This window comes from Carassius auratus, chromosome 5, assembly GCF_003368295.1.
Source record: "Carassius auratus strain Wakin chromosome 5, ASM336829v1, whole genome shotgun sequence".
In the NCBI taxonomy this organism is placed as follows: domain Eukaryota; kingdom Metazoa; phylum Chordata; class Actinopteri; order Cypriniformes; family Cyprinidae; genus Carassius; species Carassius auratus.
The window spans coordinates 321,664-346,917 of NC_039247.1; the positions used below are offsets into that span (position 1 = coordinate 321,664).

The window sequence follows — 25,254 nt, forward strand, 5'->3', positions numbered from 1 at the left end:
ACACAGACAGACAGATAGACAGATAGATAAACGACAGACAGACAGACAGATAGACAGATAGATAAACGACAAACAGAAAGACAGACAGACAGATAGACAGATAGATAAACGACAGACAGAAAAAACAGATAGACAGATAGATAGAAATATAGATAAATGACAGACAGACAGATAAATGAAAGACAAGCAGACAGACAGACAGACAAATAGATAGATAGATAACAGACAGACCGATAGATAGATAGATAGATAGATAGATAGATAGATAACAGACAGACAGATCGATAAATGACCAACAGACAGACAGACAGATAGATAGATAGATAGATAGATAGATAGATAAACGTCAGACAGACAGACAGATAAACGACCAATAGACAGATAGACCGATAGATAGATAAACAACAGACAGACAGACAAACGACAGACAGACAGAAAGATAGATATATAAACAACATACAGACAGATAAACGGATAGATAAACAGACAGACAGACAAACAACAGACAGACAGACAGACAGACAGATAAACAACATACAGACAGATAAACCGATAGATAAACAGACAGACAGACAAACAACAGACAGACAGACAGACAGACAGATAAACAACATACAGACAGATAAACCGATAGATAAACAGACAGACAGACAGACAGACAGACAGACAGACAGACAGACAGATAAACAACAGACAGATAAAAAGACAGATAGATAAAAAACAGACAGACATACAGATAGACAGATAAACAACAGGCAGACAGATAGATAAACGACAGACAGAAAGACAGATAGACAGATAGAAATATAGATAAATGACAGACAGACAGATAAATGAAAGACAAGCAGACAGACAGATAGATAGATAGATAGATAGATAGATAGATAGATAGATAGATAGATAGATAGATAGATAGACAGAGATAGATAGATAGATACATAAACAACAGACAGACATATTGATAAATGACCAACAGACAGACAGACAGACAGACAGATAGATAGATAGATAAACAACCGACAGACAGACAGACAGACAGACAGATAGATAGATAGATAAACGTCAGACAGACAGACAGATAAACGACCAACAGACAGATAGACCGATAGATAGATAAACAACAGACAAACAGATAAACAGACAGACAGACAGATAAACAGACAGACAGACAGACAGACAGATAAACAACAGACAGATAAACTGATAGATAAACAACATACAGACAGAAAAACAGACAGACAGACAGACAGAAAGACAGATAAACAACAGACAGACAGATAAACAGACAGATAAACAACAAACAGACAGACAGATAAACAACAGACAGACAGACAAATAAATAGATAGATAGATAGATAGATAGATAGATAGATAGATAGATAGATAGATAACAGACAGACAGACAGATAAAAAGACAGATAGATAAACAACAGACAGACAGACAGACAGGCAGAGAGATAAACAACAGACAGACAGACAAATAAATAGATAGATAGATAGATAACAGACAGACAGACAGACAGACAGATAAAAAGACAGATAGATAAACAGACAGACAGACAGACAGATAGACAGATAGACAGACAGACAGAAAGATAAACAGCAGACAGACAGATAAACAGACAGACAGACAGACAGATAGACAGATAGACAGAAAGATAAACAGCAGACATACAGACAGACAGACAGACAGACAGACAGACAGACAGACAGATAGACAGACAGATAGACAGAAAGATAAACAGCAGACAGACAGATAAACAGACAGACAGACAGACAGAAAGATAAACAGCAGACAGACAGACAGACAGATAGATAAACGACAGACAGACCGACAGACAGACAGACAGACAGACAGACAGACAGACAGACAGACAGACAGACAGACAGACAGATAAACAACAGACAGACAGATAAACAGACAGACAGACAGATAAACAACAGACAGACAGAGAGACAGAAAGATAAACCATAGGCAGACAGACAGACAGATTTAATGCATCCTCACTGAATAAAATTTCTTTCAAAACCTAAATTCTGCCGCCCGTCATGCTGTGTGTTCTGGCCAACCGAATTCAAATTCACACTGAAAAGGAGTCGACTCTTCAACTGTGAATTCTGCAGGAGCAGCGCAGTCGAGTTTGGAACAGACAGTTTGAGGTTTTCAGTATGTGACAGAAGCATCTGCCATCTCTCACGTCCAGCGCCAGAGTCCTGAGGAAACGGCCCAAAGCTCAGAGCCTCCTGCTGGTGTGTCCTGCACCTCCTGCACTTTCACAGACTCCCTCACACTGTGACCTGCTAATATTAGCTGTGCCACGAGTGCATGAGGCTCTGAGGAGACCAGCAATCTGCCTCTCTCTTTCTCTCTCTCTCTCTGAAACTCTGTCTCACATCTCATACTCATACATTCACAACACAAGCTCCATCCAGACAACTTACACAGGAAGACTACAAGTGTATCCTACACTGCAAGGGGAGAGTTGTAAATACTTGCAATAACAAACTGCTTAAAAAATTTTTGTTAAAAATTATAACATCACAACCATAAGTTCATTAACTACTGGAAAGCATTTTTGTTAACTAAAATAAAGTTCAAATGAAATAAACAGAGGAAAAACTTGCAGTTAATTTTTTTTTTTAAATCAATCAGCAAAAATTTGAAATGTTGCTTACGCAAGTAAATGAAGTAAAATATTTTAAATTGAAGAATTAAAATTGCTAAAACTAAAATTAGTATACATTAAAATGAAACAGATATAAAAAAAATTATAAAAAGAAAAGAAAAGAAAAAAAGTACAACTAAGATGAACATAAAAACAACAATATAAAAATAAATGCTAATATATTATAAATAAATACTATAATAGTATATAAATTATATTAAGTTGCAAAGACATCTTGTTGAAAATTATAATGTCATAATCATAAGCTCATTAACATCGGTGTTGTTATTGTCAGCTAATTTTTTTCATTTAATTAAATTGAAAAAGCTAAAATAAAAATTAATTAGATGAAAAACTTGTACTTGAATTTAAATGAAAAATAAGATGTTGCTTTGGCAACTAAATGAAAAATAAGTTTAACGTGAAGTAATAAAATTACTAAAACAATCAGATATAAATTAAAGCTAAATAGAATATATAAAGAACTATCAAAAATAACAAAAGCATAACCAAAACCTAACCACCAATTGAAATTAAAAGTTAAAAGATAAGAACAAATGCTAACAATCCTACAATATTACTATAATACAAAGCTGTAAAAACATTGACATCATAATCATAAGCTGATTATCATCAGTGTTGTAAATGTTAACTAAAATTAGACTATTAAAATCATTTTCATTAACTGCAATAAAACTAAAACAAAAAAATAAGATCAAAAACTTCAATGTGAAGTGCAAAAAATACTAAAACTGAATAAGAAAATTGCAACTAAATAGAAATATAAAAAAAAACTAAGATTAATAAAAATATTAAGAGCACATAAAATTACAAACTAAAATTACAATGAAAACTGAAATATTAAATAAAAATAATACAAATATTAATGAATACTATAATAGTACATACAGTAACACTAAAATAACACCGGTTGACACATAACTCCCACATTTAAATATTAAATGAAGGAACTCGCTGACCTGCAGCCAATCACAGCAGAGCTCATTTACATATTCAAAACAAGACTCAAAGAGCACGTTTCATTCAAGGGGCAGAAAATGTTTAAGAAGACAAGATTATGAGTGTCTCTGGTGCAGAAAACCTGGACAAACATTATGAGAGATCTTCAATAAATCCCAGAGTGTGTGTGTGTGTGTGTGTGTGTGTGTGAGTTTCCCCATCAGTCTTACTTTATCCAGCAGCGGCTGGCACTGTGGCACTTTGCTCTCTGGACTCTCGAGTTTGACGATGCTGATGAAGATGGTCTCCTGGCGTTCATCTTCGCTGGTGTTACACAGAGACAGCGGGTGAGACTGCGGAGAGAGAGATTCAGATGTAAAACCACAGCATCTGCTTTCCCCACAGCTTAAGCAAATGTTTCCTGGATATTTATTTTCAGATTTCAGTCTTGTCAGAGTACGATGGCATGCTTTTAGAAATGTAAACTCATTCAATGTACAAGCACTCAACAAGTATGATAATGTACACTCTGCTACACGTGACTGACAAATCAAATGAAGTCACTCTTCTTCTATCTGAATACAGAAATAGCCAACGGAAAGCATCAGCTTCATATTCAAATGACACACGTGCATGAGTTCATGAAGCTGGACCGTCAGCGTGCAACGGCTCTTTGATGCTGAAGAGGCAACTTCCTGTTCCTACGCATGTGGGCGAACATTTGACTAATAGTTCACTTATCACTGAAAACCAAGAGAGATAAAAAGTGACACAAAGAGAGAGAGAGAGAGAATAAGTCAAAGCGTTTTTAAATAGGTCAGTACATAGGCTCATGAATATTAATTAGGTGATTTGCCCAGCATATTGAATATATATTATATTCACAACTGTTGCATTAAGATTCATTCAATAAAGCAACTATGTATATATATTTATGTGTGTGCATATGTTGCATGTATAATTAAATTATTATATTATTTTACTGCATTTCATTATTGCATATTCAATATAATTAATATTTAATCTCATTAAACAATTAAAATTATAATATATAATTATCCATCAAAATATTTGATACATAGAGAGGGAGAATAAGTATGTATCTTATATGAATTCATATTTATATATTGATGTGTCATATTAATAATAAATTGATTATATATTATAAAATGCAATTAATTAAAAATATCAATTTAGCTAAATGCAGATTCTTGCATGCACTGCTAACACTAGTAGTACGAGATTTTGCACGAGTAGTGTACTACAGAAGAGTAGTACACAAACTTTACCATTAACCATCACCAACAAACTTCTAGTGCGTTATGAAAGTAAATTTGGGACAGAAGCATGAACGCACTGGACCCTTCCCCAAATAACCCTCCAGCAGCATGAGACACACAGGCTGGTCGCTCAACGGAGCGGAAATCCCAGCGTGAAACTGAGCCGTGACATCAGCAGCTGGCAGATCAGCAGAGGACGCTGAAGGCATCGGTGCAGGAGGGCTGGTGCGCGTCAATCAAAGAGGGAGAGGAGGAGGAGGAAGACATGGACAGAATACTGCCTTAAAGAGGTCAGAGGTCAGGTGCTCTGGTCGTCTTTAGGATGCTCTCTGAGCACTTCAAAAGCAAAACTATTTCTGAACGCCTAAAGTATATTATTATGCAAGCATGTTTTCACCACAATAAAGACAAAATTTAATTTCACAATTCAGACTTTTTTTTTTCTCCACCGTGTTATAATAATAATAATAATAATAATAAAGCAGTAGGCCATTATAAATTCACTGTAAACCACGGCTTCACGAGGATTATTGCTTTTACGGTTATTCCATATATGAAGTAAGGTTACAAATAAAGTGTCGTGATTTAAACAAAAACATTATCCTTCCACCAAACAATGTAGTTCTTCAGAAACACTTGTGGCTCCAACAAAGTGGTTGCCGAGCAACACGCAGAAGTAAACAAAGGTGTTTGTTTGTAGAGAGATTTACAACAGCTTTGAACGCAGCTCAGCCAATCAGAATCAAGGAGCAGAAATACCCGTTTTATAAAAGTAATTTTAAACCTTTTTTTATCTCAGAATTCTGACTTTATTCTTTATTCTGAATATTAACTTTTCTTAGAATTGCAAGAAAAAAGTAAGAATTGTAATATAATATATATACACTTTAATTTGAATGCATTAAATTGATTAAAAATTTAAAAAAGTAGTTTAGTTTCACACCTTAAAAATATGTTAAAAACCTTAATACTGTAAAATATTTTTACAACTGAAATTACTCTATTTCTATGTGAACCTCTGTTAAAGTGTAATTTATTTCTGTGATGCACAGCTTTATTTTCAGCATCATTCAGTGTCACATGATCTTCAGAAATCATGAAAATATGATGATTTGCTGCTCAAAAAACATTTCTTTAAAACAGTAGTGCTGCACAAAGTTTTGTGGAAACCGTGATAGATTACGTTATTCAGGATTCTTGATGATTACAAAGTTCAGAAGAACGACATTTATTTGAAACCGAGATCTTTTGTAACATTATAATATTATACTTTACTGTCCCTTTTGATCAATTTAATGCATCCGTAATGAATAAAAGTATTCATTTCTTTAAAAAAAAACTAATATATATGCTTTCCAAAAACTCTATATATGTGTGTATCCCATTGGCAGGAGTCTGAGGATGTGTGGCCTTCACAAAAACCAGTGAAATACAGCTAATCATTATCTCTGGCCAGCGTATGCCAGCTCTGTTTACCATCAAGAGACCGTCCAACGCAGTCTATCATCTCCACTGGGTATTTTTATCTCACAAAAGGCAAGAAAACTAAAAACGGCATTGGTTCAGACCCCAAAAGACACATCTTGATTTGGCACACACAAACAGATTATTGACAATAGTCTGATCCGGGATGAGACTGCACTACCGTGGCTTTGTAGAGGCATATAAAGACATTCCAGCATCATCTCCACCACAGACAGACGTCTATAAATACTCAGGAATCAAATGGCCTCAAAACAAACCCAGGAGAGCAGAGATAATGAAGAGTTTCTGTGGTGAGCAAGTATTTCTGCCCTGGGGAGCTTCTTTCTTCTTCTGCCAGTAACACAGTTCTCCAGCTCCGGCGCAACAGTTCTTCTTTCAGTCTATGTAGGTTTATTTATTGACCGTTTAATGCCAAAGCAGCACCAAAGTCTGCTAATTCTTCCCCTTTTAATACAAGTCTGGAGTTTTCTATCATTCTCTCTCAAATCATCTGTTCAGTTTCCACAGTTTCAAAGTCTCCCTGCAGTATTACAGCATCATGAAACAGAAAATCAATCAGACTCGCTCCTTCAGTTTGCATGAAGAAGAATGTGTTTACAGTGATGCACTTACGGCTCAAGTTTGTGCTGTTGTAATGGCAACAGCAACACGGACACAAAACAGATAATATTCACAGTACTACCTCATAAAAAGTTAATTTTAAACGATATTTGCTCTGTGCATCCAGTCTCCCATAATCCTTTGCATGCATCACCCTTTTAAAAATCCAATAATTTAAAAAGTGATTTTCTTAGTATTTTTGAATCATTGAATCAATACTTAGGCCACAAGTAAATGCATCTTCAATTAAAATTTTTAGATCTTTGTTTTGGAAAACTAGACAAAAATACTGAGGAAGAACATCACTAGTTGCATTGAAAACATCAAAAGCACAATTATTCAGCCGTGATCAAACAAGCACTTTATACTGTATGTCTGTGTGTTTGTCATTATCGCAGATGCATGTGCACATGTGCATAAGAGCCATCTCAGTCCAGCGGTTGATGCATGTGCTCATGTGTTGGTTTGTGCATGTGTTTAGATATCAGTGCATTCATACACAGAAGCAGAAAATACATAGACTTCTGGCATTGTGTTTACAACATTAACCACAGAACACATCTGCTTAAGGGCTCAGACAAGAGAGAGAGAATCCTAGCTTTTGCAAATGCACGTCTGCTATATGAATGAAAAAGAAATCACTGAGTCATGCAAGAACTAGTCAGACAACTGGCTATAAACTTTTTGGGAGATGATCAATACCCAGTGCCCTAAAGACCGGGAAATGTTTGACAAACTACTTTCTTTCATGCTTTGCCATACTTTTTAATAATACGCTAGAGTAACAGGGAAGGAGAACATATTACTGGACAAAATATATGCATGCTCCCCTACCAATAAGATGATGTCAGCAGTATTTTCCCACAACTGAAAAACTGTACATTTTAAGACTCTTCTGCTCCCCAAGGATGCTTAAAAAAAATATATATATTTATAATTTTATATATACTGTATATATATTATATATATATATATATATATATATATATTTATACAGTAAAAGCAGTAATATTATGAAATATTTTTACAATTTCAGATAACTGTTTTCTATTTGAATATATGGTAAAGTGTAATTTATTTCTGTGATGCTCCGCTGTATTTTCAGCATCATTCCTCCAGTCTTCAGTGTCACATGATCTTCAGAAATCAGAATAATATATTGTTTTTCTTCTAATTATTATCAATGTTAAAAACAGCTGTGCTGCATGATATTTTTGTGGAAACTGTGATGCACTTTATTTCTTTAAGATTCTTTGATGCATAGAAAGAAGAACAGCATTTAATTCAAAAAGATGTAACATTATAAATGTCTTTACTCTTTATCGATTTAAGGCATCCTCTGAATAAAAAGATAAAATTTCTACCTTACGGTCAACAGACTTTTGAATGGTACTGTAGCGATCGAAAAAGTACCTTTATTTCTGAGAGAGAGAAACAAGCTAGCTAACATCTGGAGAAAGAGACACGGACAGAGCAAGGGAATACGGCTCACATTCAAACACGTGATTTTTACTAAAGTCTCACACTGTTTGTAAATACTAAGTCCATGTGGACCAGATTCAGTTAGACTGGACCAATCAGCAGATGCATTAAGTATTTCTTTCGCTTCCCGTTTTACGCACAATTCCATGCATCTAGAAGTGATTTTCCCTGTTTCATGCGACTCCCAACTGTGAGGCACTCACGGAGAAGCGCCTGTCTAAAGCGGACACGATGAAGTCTGGAAAAGTGAGTTGTGAGATGTTTGGCGAGGTTATTAGATCTACAGGAGCGAGCTCAGATTACAGCCGGCTCCCATTGAGACGCATGGAAACCCACACCATAATGAGCCAGCCATAATGAGAGGCCGAGAGTCGGATTGTCTGCGGACTCAATGAAAGGGATCAGAAGGTATTGTGCTGCTTTCTGAGAAGAGGAAAGGAGACGCAAAATGGAAGCTGGGTAACTTCACCTGCTGAAATCATCAGGACGTTCCTCTCAGTGAAACGCTGAATGAGAAAGTGAATTACATCCACAGCGGATCACGGGTGGAGGAAACACATACTAGAAAATAGACAGGCTGCAGTAAAATTAAAGCAAAAACATGAGAGCATTACAGTGATTTTACCACAGGTTAAAAGGTGATTGTGCAAAATAATATGATGCCTAATAAATAGCTGAACAAAACAAGCTGATAAAAACAACACAAAGTTCCTTTTCCAAATGTAGGATATATCATACGAGGTTGTGCACAATTCAGTCAATTTGAAAATGCTTTTACATTCAAATAAAGGGTTATTTTTGTGCACATCATTCACTTCTGGATAAAATATAAGACCATATTGCATAACAATGCTTCACCCAGTGTAAAAATCCATCCCTTGTTGTTTCTTATGTCTAAATCCTCCCACATATTTCTTTAAAGCTGTTTTGTTCGGAGCAGTTTTCTCTCCTGATTCAGTCCAGAATACTTTTTCACTTGCGGCAAAGTTATGGATTATGGATTTATATTTTAGTTAAAAACATTTTAATGATGGATTTGTTTCAGCTTTTGTCTTCTCCAGATGTTAAAGGGGTCATATGAGGTGATTTTAATGTTTCCTTTTTCTCTTTGGAGTGTTACAAACTCTTGGTGCATGAAGACGATCTGTAAAGTTGCAAAGCCTAAAGTCTCAAATCCAAATCTTGTCGCTCTGGCTGGACACGGCATCACAATATTTTAAGGGGCATAACATTTCCGTCACATGCTTGAGATATTCAGCCAATCACAACGCACTGGATAGCTGGCCAATCAGAGCACACCTTGCTTTTCAGACTGATGAGCTTTGGTAAAATCGACATTTTCAGAAAGGCGGGGCATAGAGGAGAAACAATAATGTACAGTATGTGGAATATAATGTGTTTTTTAACCTTAAACCGCATAAACACATGATCTTTTTTGCAACATCATATGAACCCATTAACCGCTGGACTGGAGTGCTGTGGATTATTGTGATGTTTTTATCAGCTGTTTGGACTCTCATTCTGACGGCACCCATTCACTGCAGAGCATCCATTGGCCAGTAAATGATGCAATGCTGCATTTCTCCAAAATCTGATGATGAAACCAACTCATCTACATCTTGGACGGTGAGCACATTTTCAGCTAATTAAATTTTTGGGGTAAACTTGTTCCTTAAAATCACTGTTTGAAACCGAGCTGGTGTCATTCCAGACAAGAGACAAATAAGCAAAGATCATGACTTATGAAACAGGACTCAATGTCAGATCAGTGTGTGATAACACACAGGGTCAAAGTTCAACAATGTCACACACACATCATCCAGCAGAGGGGGTGTGAGAACAAACACACACACACACACACAGAGAGAGATACTGTACACACACATGCATTTGTGGTTTACGGGGACTCTCCATAGGCGTAATGGTTTTTATACTGTACAAACTTTATTTTCTATTGACCTGCACCAACCCTACACCTAAACCTACCACTCACAGAAAACTACTGGCATTTTATATACATATATATTTAGGGTTGATGTAGGTTTGGATGATAGTATATTTAGTCATTTTATAGTCTTATATAAAAGTACATGTCTTTGCAGGATCTGATTTAAGGACCCCACCAAGTCAAACTTTTCTTATTTTACTTTGTGTGGTCTTTTGGTCCTCACAAAAACAAGTTCACACACACAGGACTGGGTCAATGCATTGCCACACTGATGACCACTCACTGTCTCCAAGGGGAAATGGTTCATCACACACACATACTGTACACACACACCCTTCACATGCACAAAACACAGCTGCACCAAACGATCTTTACGGCCAACAGAGATACACAAGTCATCACAAACGGCTCTAGAATAACTTTTTGCACTGGTGCGCCTAACTTTTTTCTTAGGTGCACCAGCATAAAAGTTACAGTAGGTGCACCCAAATTTCTGACCGCATTGCATTTAACACCGCAGTTTTATAAGTTCACTTTTTTTTAATTGCTGTCCATATAGGCAATATTGACTTGTAAATGATTAACTAACCATCTGGTCAACAATGTTCTTTATTTGAAGCACAACTCTACAAGAAAGCATATAAAAAAAACAGCATATAACAATGTTTAAATGTTAAAGCTAGATAAATGTGTGCCTTAGGCCTATACAATTGTTGTGTGGAGATGCTTTGCAGGACATGGAGGTGTCAGCGTGATCACTTGCATTTTTTTTCAGTGGATACACCATCATTTCTGCTCATAAGAGTAATACATAATTCGTAACTGCAAAGGGTGTAGTTTTATTTGTGTGCGATCACATCATCAAAAAATGTTGTGCTTTTATAAATTAAAGAAAAAATACATGATGCTCTTTTCGCCATCTCATCTTTAACAGGAGTACAAATATGAAGCGAACACATATCACATACATGATAAATATATCAATAGAAAGCTTTAAGTGTCCACTTAAAATAAATCGAAAGCAAACACTCTTTTATTATAATAATAATCCATTAAGATGCACTTCTCTCTAAAGGCGCATCTAAAGAGGAGATGACGAGTAAGGATCTGCAACTTCATCCATGTGACACAGACTCAGAAAATACTAGTTTATTAGTCAATTCAAATATCTCCTTACTATTTCAGTCACATTTCTGTTAATTTCTTTTGGCGGTGCTTTGCAGCAAGCTCCATTCAATTGCATGTATTTGAATCCCGAACTGTTCAGCTGCGCTGCTGTTGTGGGACACTAAACACCATCGAGCCACTTTTGACAGTCGCGGTAGCATGGTCTTGTGTCGTTTCAACCAGCACAGCAATTTCTTTCATCACTAATTGATGGATGTCCAAAATATAAAGTAAGGAGAAGTCTAAAACAGGTGGGAGGCCTGGCCCGTGTCTGAACTATGACGTGAAGATTGGCCCGAAGCCTGGCGCGAGGGGCGTGAAAAAGTCGGAGCCTGTCGGGCTTGGGCTGAAAAGAGTTAAGAGAGTCAAGAGGCATTGATTTGTCATTTGCATAGTTAACACTGAGGAAATGTTAGAGGAGATGCCAAACCTCTTCAGTCTCCGCAGGAAGTAGACAGACAGAGAGACGTTTAGAGAGAGATTGTTATCAGCACACCATGCTGTGAGTGCATTAACCTCATCTCTGAAGGATGTCTCATCCCCATTAGTTATGAGTCCTTGGATAGTTGTATCGTCAGCAAATTTGAGGATGATGTTGGAGCTGTGAACAGGGAGTACAAGAGAGGACTGAGCACATTTCTGAGTAAAAATGCAGGACTCTAGTGTCTGTTGTTGAACCACAGGGAGACTTTCAGAGTCGTGTTGACTTTTTCCCCTCGAATGCCTGGTCGCACCAGTGCAACCTAAGGTTTTTTTTTTGTTGCACCATTGAGAAATTAGGTTGCACATGCAAACAAATTGGTCACACTCTAGAGCATTGTAACATAATACAAGAAACAAACTGCCTCATTTGCAGCAAAGACAAAGCAAAAAAAACAAAAAAAAATTCAAGTTCAGTGGGTTCAATCACAGTCCAGTAGAAATTAATATGCAGATCAATCAAAAGAAAAAAATCAATTCCTGTTTTCCTTTTTATTTTCTAACTTGTTAACTTAAGAATGTTTTGCATCCCCAACAACTCTTAATAATGTTCTTAAAAAAAAACAAGGATAACCTCCAACTTGTCAAATAGCCGAGGGTAAGTACTTTTTAGCTATGAAATTTCAAATTCAGTAACAACTCTACAAAATCAGCTCAAACAGGGGTCTTGTTTTTAAGTTGCATTTACGGTTTAATTTTCATTGTTTTATAAATTTTTAGATTTTTAATTTTTTTGCAACATTCAGCACAAAATAACTAGTGCATAAAAAAAAGTCAATGCCAGGCAGCACAAAAACACGGCCGAGGTGTTCTTCGAGTCCATCAGCCAGATCCACCGTACAGTAACACCAAAGCCTCTTATTTCTTCTTAAAAAAAAAGACTACGGATTACTGTACGTGTAGCCTGAATAATGAAGTATTGAAAATTGAAAAAAAAAAAAAAAAAATCTAAAAAAAAAAATAAAATAAATAAATTGCAAACTATTTATTTCCACATTTGATCAGAATTGGAAAAAAGTCTAATTTGGTGTAGTTTTTGGCCAAGTTCATAGCATTTATTTTGTGAGACACATTCATTTAAAATGGGGTCCATATAATACCTGCATACATAAATCACCAGAAAAAAAAAAAAAAAAAAAAATCATGCATGTAGGCAAATTGTATTAAATATTTATTTTATTTAGCTTTATTTTCATTTTGTGCATATTATATATTGAATACAACCATTAAAATAATACACTAAATAAATCATAGCAATACTTATTAAACATTGTTAGATCTTTACATTAAACATCTTGTTGGATTATGAATTATGCATGCAATAATAATAAATGTTGAGCATGTTTGCCAAACTACATCATGTTTTTATTTATTTTTTAACTGTCATCCACAAAAAACAGATCAGTGTAAAAATCAGACGTGTGAATATAGCCTAAATTAAGGATTATACAGTATAAAACCTAAAAATCTGATGAGAAATGAACTACCAACTAAACATCTGAAACGTTTAAACTCTGCAGTTATACTGTGTGTGCATGAGAGCTCCCTCTCCAGCAGATCTCTCCTGGGACTCTGTGCATGCGGCCGAAGCCCCATAATCAGACACTGGAATGATGGTAAAAAGCATCCGTATACAAACGTCCACATCAAGGCCAGCTCTTTTATTGTTGTTTTATTTTGGAGTGTAAACACGACTCGCTCGCACAAACAGACTCCATGGCAACCATCTGACCAATTACTGACGCTTAAACAATCGGACAATTAAAAGCTCAAACTGCTAAAGTGATTTTTGTTTTTATCCCTACATCATTACTTCAGCAAACCAACCTAAACTTCCCGTCACTAGAAGTGTTTGCCAAGTCAACAATCACTATAACTGGGGTTAAGGTTCGCTCAAACTACTGACCCCAAGTCAGTGTTATTTTAGCATCATAGAATCAATAAAAACTAAAATAATATCTGAATAAGTATTTTTAATCTTTGCTTTTTATTTGTTATTTTAGTACATAAAAGTTAAACTTCATAAAATAAAATTCACATTCACAAGAAAAAATATAAAATAGCAATAAATAAAATCTTTAAATCTAATAATTGAATTTAATGGTATACAGAACAGAAATAAAAAATAAAAGTATAAAATTATAGTATAGAAATGATAGTGCCATTCATTATAAACAATACTTTTGTGTGCTTGACGTTAATTGCATTATATGAACTCATATGATGCTGAATGCATTATTTCATTAAGTCGCTTTGAAATATAAGATTCAGATGATAGAAAACGGCAACCCGTCAAAATAAAAGTTCATTTTTACATAAAGACATTGTGCCAGAAATATTACTATTATTTAGTAGAATGTATGTGATACTGCTACTGCTGTTGATAAAATTAATAAAACTTTATTTTTTAAAGAAATAAAGCACACAATATTTCTTCCATGTTTTAATTTTAATAGCAAATCCCCTTTATTTACATAAAAATATAATGTGTTTCAATTTCATTAATTAAAAGACAAATTAAATATTGGGGGGAAACTTGTTTAAGTTTTTTTTATAATTATATTACTTGTAAAAATAAATTAAACAATTGTAAATAAGTATAAAGAATGGCATTGGTTTTATTTTAGTGATGATAATTTTTTTTTTATTAGCATATTTTTGTGTTTTGCTTTGGTACCGAAATTGGTAACAAGAACCATGGATTTCCACTGGTATTGGTACCGAATACTGAAATTTTGGTACCGTGACAACATTAATCAGAATTTCATTGCATTAGATGCAAAATATCAACAAATGCTACAGGATCTTTTCTCCAAACTAAGGGCCATTCACAGAGAAGGTGTTTTCCCAAGGTGCTACTTTTCCTCTGTGTATCTATGTAAACAGATGTGTATGAATGTTGAGCTTGTGTCCTGCTTCTTCTGAAGCACACATGTGCTGATAAGAACTTCAACTATTACATGCAGCGTCACTCAATGACAGTTTCCAGAACAGTGGACCAATCAGAAGACCCTGGAGGCGGGACAAGCGTTGCAAAGCTTTGTTTAAAGTAGCAAGTTGGCATGGCAACGGTTTTATTTGACAGCAACATGGTGTAGGAGGCAATGTTATTTCCGTTGTTGCATCACGTCTCAAAAGTGCGTCTCGAGATCCTCAAGCTTTTTCTTTTTTTTTAAACCATTCTTTCATATTTTAATGCAACCACATTCAATCATTTTAAAAAGGGAAGGTTCAAATACTAAAGTATGAAACATCGTTCTGATGTGTGTCATTGAATACAGCAACAGATATATCAAATGTACTGATTTGTTGAGACACACACTCATGGAGAAGTGAGCGTCAGGAATGCTCTCCCAGAGTAAACACTGCTGCGTCACACTTTGATGTCTGGAGTCTCTCTCTCTAACACTAAATCCTCTTCATCGCTGCCATGAGCCCAACAGACAACAAGAGGAGAAACACAGCTCACACGATGGGAGAAAATAATTCTTACAGTAACAATCTCACACACACAGTCAGCCGCACAGTCACACCTGCAGCAGGCGCCCAGTTCACACACACACACACACACACAGAGCGGCCAGTACCATCCCATAATGATCATGGCCACTCTATCAATGCTGGAACATTACAGGACATGATTCAGGTAAGCAGAGGAGTGAGTGTTGTTAGTGTGTGTGTGTGTGTGTGTGTGACCTTACAGCATTTGTGCTCCAACCTGAACACCATAGCAAGCACATAGTAATGAAATAAACACTCAGGACACGATCAACAACAGAAGAAAATGGAAAATACTGTCTAAAATGCAATTTGCTCAAAATTTATATCATTTGTGATCACGCTTACACACCAATATTTAGGAAAATGGCACTGATATGACTTAACTTCAAATATAAAAACCATTTACGCATTTTGCAGACTCTTTTATTTCAAAGCGACTTACAGTGCATTCAGGCTAACCTTTTTTTGACCAGTATCTGTATTCACTGGGAATCGAACCCACAACCTTTTGCATTGATAACGCAATGCTCTACCACTGAGCCACAGGACTTTAGACGTGTTTTGTTTTTTGCAAAGTGTGTGAAATCCACACACGTCATTTAAACAACAACTAGGATATTATTGCAGATGACAAATATTGCACACGTCTAATTCTCATTCATTTCATTCGGATCCCAAAGCTTTTCTGGGCTGTAAAGCGTGTGACAGAGCGTCACAGAGAGCTGCGGTCGCGCTGGACACACACCAGCTTCAACAGGCCTCTGTTTTCACAGCATGGTGCCACCTCGCTCCAAACAGAGACACGGCGCCTCCTCTTCAGCAGCAGACACAAAAACACAAGAGGAAAAAATAAAGCATCGCTCCATCTTCATTTGTGTCACGGGCCGCTCTGGGCCGGCGTTCCCAAACCCCATCAGAGGCGCAGGGGAAAGTCATCAGCATGAAAATCCCCTCCGCACCCACAGCTCCACATCATCCCGCTTTAAAGTGTATTTTTGACATAATTACAGAAGAGGGCGAAGCGTCTTGAGTCATGATCCGGGCCCGGAACCATCGTCCTCGCCGGCTACAAACACATAAACACAGGCCTGCGTCCCTCAAACACACCACCAGCGCCTTCTGCTCCAGATCCAGACGCTTGATGTTTTCTGCCCTCGCTCCTCCTCTTCTCCACCTCCTCCTCTTCTCTCGGAGGGACTGAAACGTGAGCGAGGAAAACTGTAATTTAACAAGTCTCCCAAAACGTCAAATCTGAGATGAGAGAAAAACATCTTTGGCTAGTTGACAGGATGACTGGTTGACAAAAACAATTCGGCTTGTTACTTTTAAGAATTTGTAACCGATTGAGTCTCAGACAGGTGTCAAAACATAAAAATGCAATGGCTTTACGTCTTGCATACACTGTATACCGTTCAAAAGTTTGGGGTCAGTGAGATTTTAACGAAGGATGCGTTAAATTGATCAAAAGTGACAGTAAATGCTAAATAAATGCTCTTCTTTTGGACGGTCATCAAAATATTGTGCAGCACAACTGTTTTCAACACTGATAATAATCAGAAATGAGCAGTAAATCATCATATTATTCTGATTTCTGAAGATCATGTGACACTGAAGACTGGAGGAACGATGCTGAAAATACAGCGGAGCATCACAGAAATAAATTATATTTTCACAGATATTTGCATAGAAAACAGCTGTTTGAAGTTGCAATAATATTTCACAATTTTACTGTATTTACTGTCCTTTTAATCAAGATCGGTGAGCAGAAGAGACTGCTTTCAAAAACATTTAACCCATTGAGATTTCTTTCTTTTAACAGCATGCTGGCTTTAATATGTATTTTGTCGTATTGCTTTAACAGAGATCTTATGCTTCTGCTGTTTAAGGAGCATCAGTGAGGAAATATACACGGTTTACAAATCTTGGGATAAACCAGAGTGACTTCATGATTACTACGACTAGAAATCTGAGACGTATGACAGAAGCAGGCCAGGACGCCTTGCACGGGGCTCCTCAACTCATTTCCTTCTGGCGTCTGTTTTTCAATCTCCACGTCTTCACTCTGGATTTCCATCACAGCTGATGAATCCATTAGAGATTTATCACATGGGGTCTTTCTAGGTCACACGTTCAGCCTGAAGACCACCACAGTTACTTTCTTCTAAGGAACACAACCAAACTTAGCATTAACAAGGATCCTCACTGTCAAACATGAGCAACTTATGGACAAATCACTCTTAAATATAAGCCTCACTGGGAAATGTCCTGAAAAAATAAAAGCCTAATGTAACTTTTTGGCGGATCTTAAAGGAGTAATTACATACATAATTTGTGCACAATAAAAGTGCACAGTATTTTCTTCAACTCTAAAAATTATTATGAACATGGTCTGCTTTTGCAATGAAAAAGAGAACAAGTGAAAATAAGCAAATAAAAAATAAATTAATAAACAGAGACGAATAAAAGGAAAATGACAAATAAAGAATAAATTTATAGACAACTAAATAAATAAATACATAGGCTAAACGAACAAAGAAAAATAAATAAAAAAATAAATAACGACAAATGACAAAGACATAAATAGAAAAATAAATAAAAAATAAAAAATAAATGATGAAAAGAAAAAATTAATAGACAACTAAAAGAAAGACAAAATGAATAGACAAACAAATAAAATAACAGAGAAATAAATAGATAAAAAAAGTAAATGACAAACAAAGACAAACAAATAAATTAATAGCCAACTATATAAAAATAAATAGAAAAAATAAAAACCAACACAAAATGAAGATAAACAAATACAATAAATCACAAAGACATAAACACAAATAAATGGACAAATAAAGAATAAATAGGCAAAATTAAAATACAAATAAATAGATCAAGAAATATAAAGAAACTAATATATGAATGTTAATATAAAATAAAAAAATAAAATTAACAAATAGACAAAATAACCCAATAGTCTACACATTATATTTGTCATCACTGTTGTGTGCATTACACTTTTAAGATTTGGGGACAGTAACCAAATGAATCATGATGGTTTGGAACACCATAAGAGAGAGTAAAAAGTAATTTTTAATATTTCTGTGAACAGTCCTCCAAATAAATGTCAAATGAGCGATTTGATAAATTTGACTTGACCATTTAAAGCCTAACACATCTTTGGGTCAGATCTTAGAGGTGTCAGTCGTAGATGCCTGATGTTTCGGTCGCTGCGGATCACGCGTGAATCGCTCTGAGATCGTGTTCTTGAAGAAAGCGCAGTATTATTAGAGTAACAGCTCTAGAACCGTAATCGCTCCTCCAGAATCAGCCTCTGTTCTTCTTCCATTCTGCGGCTGAAAGCAGATGAACGTGAAGCAGTCGGGCTCGGGAGGAATAGCTACAGGGTTCGAGTTTCATTTTCAAAACACGCTGGTAAAAAACCTGACTCACTAAAGCTACACAACCAGCAGCTTCTGAGTTATGACTCTGACCTCTGACCTCTGACCTGGCGCTGATCTGAAATCAGATTCTGTGCATTCATCACTTCCTCCATGAGCAGCACTTCTCCCGTCCTGAGGGGACAGACGATGGAGACGCCGCGGCTGGAAGACCATGGGATTTAACCAAGACACCGAGACAAAACCTGACTGTGTGTGATGGTGAATTACTCCAAAACATCTACAAATACCCAGCTCTTGTTCTACCCCAAAATCACACATAGGGAAATAAATGCATAAATAAATGCATAACAAAATAAAAGTCAGTAATTATAATAGAAGATCATAAAATTTTATATTTATAAGATTATGGAGTGTATAAATGTATACATTTTAATTTTAAATTCATAAGAATTTATAGTAAATACAGGATGATTTTTTTTTATTAGTGTAGTAAAGTTATATTTAAAATAGTTATACTTATATATTTAAAAATAAATTTAAAAATGTTTGTTATTTTTTAATTTGTAAATAATTAAATGGAAAAAAAACAGAAATAAATATGCATAAATTACGTTTTTATTACGTTTATTAAGTTCTAATTATTTAGTAATTATATATGTAATAATTTACACAATTTTAAGGTTTAAGCTATTAAATTTTATATTATTTATTTATATTAGATAAAAGTAATAAAGCATGTCAGTCTGGATGATTTATTATTTTAGTATATTATTATTATTATACATAAATATACATATTTTTAAGCTTTAATAAATAATTTTTAAATATGAGCTAATAAATAAATAAATGCTACACAGGATGATTTTCATTAGTAATATGAATGTATAAATCATTAAATCTTTTAAATGTTCATTTTTAATTGTTAACTCAAAAGGTATAGGTTTAAAAAAATAATAAAGGCATAAAAAATTTAGTAAATGAATTTACTGAATTTCTCAATATTTTTATAATATAATTTTATGTTAAAGTTTAAAGAGCATTGTCTTACTGTAATAAAGTAAAATAATTTATGTATAACTATAAAGACAATTAGACATCGATTTATTCAAGAGAATATCACAATGAAATAAAAATGCTAATAGTTCTTTTATTTTTCTCCCTACTTTTGATTTATGAGCCACTTATTAATTTACTATGCGTGGTTTTGCACGTATCAAACATTTAGTTACACTTTTGACCCAAAACAACAATAAATCCGAACACACTTGAATCAGACGAACGAGGAAGCAGACGAAAGCAGACAAGTTTTGGAAAAACATCTGGGGTGTTTTTGGCGGTGGGGTCACAAAAAATATCCCAGCTCTGTTTCAATGTCTGAGCCTTTGTAGGCAAGCCAGGACACAACTACAGATCACTCACACACACACACACACACACACACACACACCTGCACCAGTGGCTAGAGAGAATGAAAGAGAGACATCTCTCAGATCAGTAAACCTTCATAGACGACGCAATAAATCAGTTCAGAGGTGAAACGCTGGCAGTCAAACGGAGCGTATATATTTGGTGAAAAAGCCACACTGCCACATGGGTGGCCTAAACACCCTGATCCACACACACACACACACACACACACACACACACACACGGTTAACTCTTCACCAGTGACAGACAGCAGCTAATGAAAAACAGTCACTTACTGTACAGAAGGCCAAAGTACTTTCACACTGAACTCTAGCGTGATTCAACCAAACTAAATGAGACCGGTGTGAAAGTCCTCTAACAACCACGGACCCGGTTTATATTCATGTTCCTGTGATCAAATCATCAGTGCACATTAAAATGAAAAATGTGTGTTGATGCGATTTCAATGTTTCCTTTCTCCTTACAAGCTCTTGGTGCATGAAGAAGATCTGTAAAGTTGCAAAGACTATTGTCTCAAATCCAAAGAGATATTCTTTATCAAAGTTAAGAGTCAACCACACCTCCCCTAAAACGACTCGTTATGACACGCCCCCACATCTCTACATCACTGTGTGGGAAGATTTGCAGGTCCAACTTTATATTAGGTGGCCTTAACTACTATGTACTTACATAAAAAAAATAAGTACAATGTACTTATTGTGTTCATATTGTATTGTAAAACACTTTTGCTGCTAATGAGGTGGGATAGGGGTAAGGTTAGGGAGAGGGTTGGAGGTATGGGTAAGTTTAAGGGTGGGTTAAGGTGTAAAGTATTGGTCAAGAGTCTAATTATAAATGTAATTACAGAAATTTAATACAGATGTAATTACATGTAGGTTTTTTTTTTAAATATAAGTACAATGTAAAAACATGTATGTACACAATAAGTACATTGTACTAAATTATTAATTAAAATGTAAGTACATAGTAGTTAAGGCCACTTAATATAAAGTGGGTCCGATTTGCATAATGCCGCCCAAATGTTCACGTGAAGAAAGACGGCGTAACTTTTATTCTCGTTGTAGTATTGTCATATAGACGCTGTGTGTTTCACTGTGAAAGCTAAACTACTTTGTTTGCTCTTCCAGAAGAGGACACGACTAGAAATCATGTTTATATCACGTCTATAATTGGCTTTATGTTTATCTCTTGTTGCTCTGGCCGGACACAGCATCACAATATTTTAAAGCTGCAGTAGGTAACTTTTGTAAAAATATATTTTTTACATATTTATTAAACCTGTCATTATGTCCTGACAGTAGAATATGAGACAGATAATCTGTGAAAAAATCAAGCTCCTCCGGCTCCTCCCAGTGCTCCTATTGCCATTTGCAGAAACTCCATCGCTCCCGTTAAGAAACAACCAATCAGAGCTGCGGTCCGTAACTTTGTTTGTGTTCAAAATGTAGAAAAATGTATATAATAAGCGAGTACACCATGAATCCATTTTCCAAACCGTGTTTTTAGCTTGTCCTGAATCACTAGGCTGCACCTATAATAAGTGTTTATATTCGGACTATTTTAGATTGCTTCGGGGGTACCGCGGCGGAGTAACCCAGTACCTTTGTGATTCTTCATAGACAAAAACAGAGAGAAGTAGTTCCAGCTACGATGTTCTTCCGCAAGACGCAAGCAGTTCTGTTTATTAACCGCTAGAGCGCAAAAAGTTACCGACTGCAGCTTTAAGGGGCTTAACATTTACATCACACGCTTGAGATATTCGGCCAATCACAACGCACTGGATAGCTGGCCAATCAGAGCACACCTCGATTTTCAGACTGATGAGCTTTGGTAAAATCAACACGTTTCAGAGAGATGGAGCATAGAGGAGGAACAATAATGTACAGTATGTGGGAAATATATATATATTTTTTAACCTTAAACCGCATAAACACATTGCATTACACCAAATAATGTTCTTTTAGCAGCATCACATGACCCCTTTAAAAAACTTGCTCGGCCTGTGAAATGAACTCTTGACCTGCATTCTGCATCGCTCTACACAGACAAAAATAAACAAATTAACTAAATAATTAAGTAGACAAATAAAGTGAAATAAATACAGGAAAAATTATAGATAGAGGAAAAATTAGATTTTTTTTTGTACTTAAAAAAATAAAAAATACTTTTTATACCATTTTATAGTCAATATATTTTATACTATATAATTTTATTATATATTCTATAACCTATTTTGATAGAGGCAACATATCTACATCAACATATCTTTTAATAGCTACACCTTGTACTGTATAAATAATAAAATATTTAATAAATAAATAAATAAATACATAAACGACAAACAACAACAAAGCATATATATATATGAGAAATAAATCAAAATTAATTAAATAAAAATTAAGGAGACACATAAAAAAAGAAAGCATATATATGTTAAGTTTTGATTGATTTGTATTATTGTTTATTTTTTTGTATGTGTTCTTTTGAAAATCTAATAAAAAGTAAAAAAAATTAAATAAATAAATAAATAAATAAATAAATAAATAAATAAATATATATATATATATATATATATATATATATATATATTTTTTTTTTTTTTTTTTTTTGCACTTTGCACTTTGCAGATTTCAATAAAGCACATTGACATCTTGACGGTGATTAAAAGTTTCCCACAGTCCTGCAAAAGCAAACACACGGCTAAATATAAATCACATCAAACAGAGTCTGAATAAAAGCAGAGACTTCACCTGCGCTGCTTCACCACAACACACACAACACATGTACTGTACAACTACAGACGATAAACCACACAAACACAGCACACTGCAGCCTCTCTTTTAACAGAGAGATTCAAGAAAAGCTTATGACTCACAACTCTTCCATACAAGCCTTGTCAGGGCTCCTTAGGAAATCTGGCTCATGAACTCATATATGTCCATCTAAGAAAAGCCATTAATGCCTCAGATGGAAACTGACAGACAGTAAATCTCTCATGCACTAATATTTCACAAGCACACAGTAAGAATGATTCCATAAGAGAAATTAAAATTAAATACTGCACATACATTTTATGAAAATTAAATGCCTTGAGTCAAATGTAATATCTTGTATGAAGTTTTTAAATGTTTTATTAAGCTATTATTCGCAATTGTGAGCATGCATTTAATTTAAAAATGTTTTAAAGTTGCGTAAAATTGAGTATTAGGGTTATTATAGTTAACTAAAAAAAACATTGTAACTTGAAATAAACATTGACTAAAAATAAAAAGAATATTCAGCTAGTAATTAACTTTTTTCATGTTAATTCAGCTTAAAATTATATACAAAAATAACTAAAACTAAAAAAAATTACTACTGAGAAATATATATATAAAAACAAACAAAATGACAAAAGCAAACAATAAAATTAATAAAAAATAAATTTAAAATTAAAATAGATAAATGTTACTATGTAATAAGCATATGTACTGTAGTTATTTAAATGTACTAAATTGTATTTAATTATTTAAATTAATGAAAGTTATTTAATTAATGAAAACTTAAATCAATAAACTATACAGACACAAAAAACTACAAAAATTACTAAAGCTTTAAAATTACAATAAACCAAAATATGTACCATGTTAAAATATGCACACTATGCATATGTGCTATAGTTACTATGATTTGATTTACTAAGATATCAGTTCATATATTATATATATGAATAAATATATATATATATATATATATATATATATATATATATATATATATATATATATATATATATATATATATATTTTTTTTTTACAATCTACTAAAAATACTAAACAAAAAAATAACATTTCAAATGAAAATGGAAAATTTTAAAAACTTATAAAAAATATTGTAAAGTAATTTATTAACCACAAACATCTCATCTAAATGTGTCAACTTATGCAGACAAAGCATTAGTTACAGATTAAATCAATTAACATCAAAGCATCTTATCAAAACAAAATGCAGGTGAGGAATAAACTAAAGTATAGCATCGGCTGATGAAACAAGTGCATGGTGCAGAAGAGCTGCTGACACAGACATGCTTGACTTGATCAGAGGAGATTTATTAGACGAGGTTAACTAAGGGTTAAGTGCCTCACGCTGAGGTTAAGATCACAAGGCACTCGTGGGATTTGACCCTTTGACCTATTACTCCGTTACAAAGATCGACTCCCCGTGCATGGACCGGCGAAATACAGGCAGAAACAGGAAATCATTAAGAGCGCCAAAAAACTCAATTAAACACAAGGACTTACAGGGTTTCTGAAGAGTTAATTAAAACTAAAATTGATTAAAAGTTTAGGTCAAACCCATACAATTGCTAAATAATAAAAGTCTCTTGATTCTCTTATTTAAATAGGCTGGTGCACATCAAATACTTATTGCATTTAATTTAATATACGCTGAATTGGTTTATGTATATCATACGAATTAGAGGTCGATCAATAATGGATTTTGCGGACACTATAATAATGTACTTAAAGAAAGGTAAGATTGAGTCATTTCCAGAGATATTTAATTTTCATTCATATACTGTTATTTTCTGTTTTCATTTCAAGTTTCAGTAATTTTTTTTGTATGTCTATATAGTTTTTATTTATTTTTATTTATTACTTTTGTTTTATTTAGTTTCATTCATTTTGGTACTTTAAGCTAAACTAAATTAGAAATGAAATATTTTATTTTTCCATTTTTAATTAATTTCAGTTAACATTTTTTTCCCCTCAAGTTAGCTCTAATAAACCTGGTCATTACTATCAAATATAAATGAATGTTTCATTAAAATACATATTATTATTATTATTACTATTATTAAGCATGTCATTCAGGACTTTTATTTA

General features: G+C 34.4%; 1 protein-coding gene across 1 annotated transcript in view; it reads right to left on the reverse strand.

Moving 5' to 3' along the window:
* The window catches only part of LOC113069924 (E3 ubiquitin-protein ligase RNF43-like), an 87,559-nt gene that overhangs the window by 21,312 nt on the left and 40,993 nt on the right, over positions 1–25,254 (reverse strand). The window contains exon 2 of the mRNA XM_026243051.1: positions 3,857–3,979. Coding sequence (XP_026098836.1) covers positions 3,857–3,979 — 123 coding nt within the window. The remainder of the gene's footprint in view (positions 1–3,856; positions 3,980–25,254) is intronic.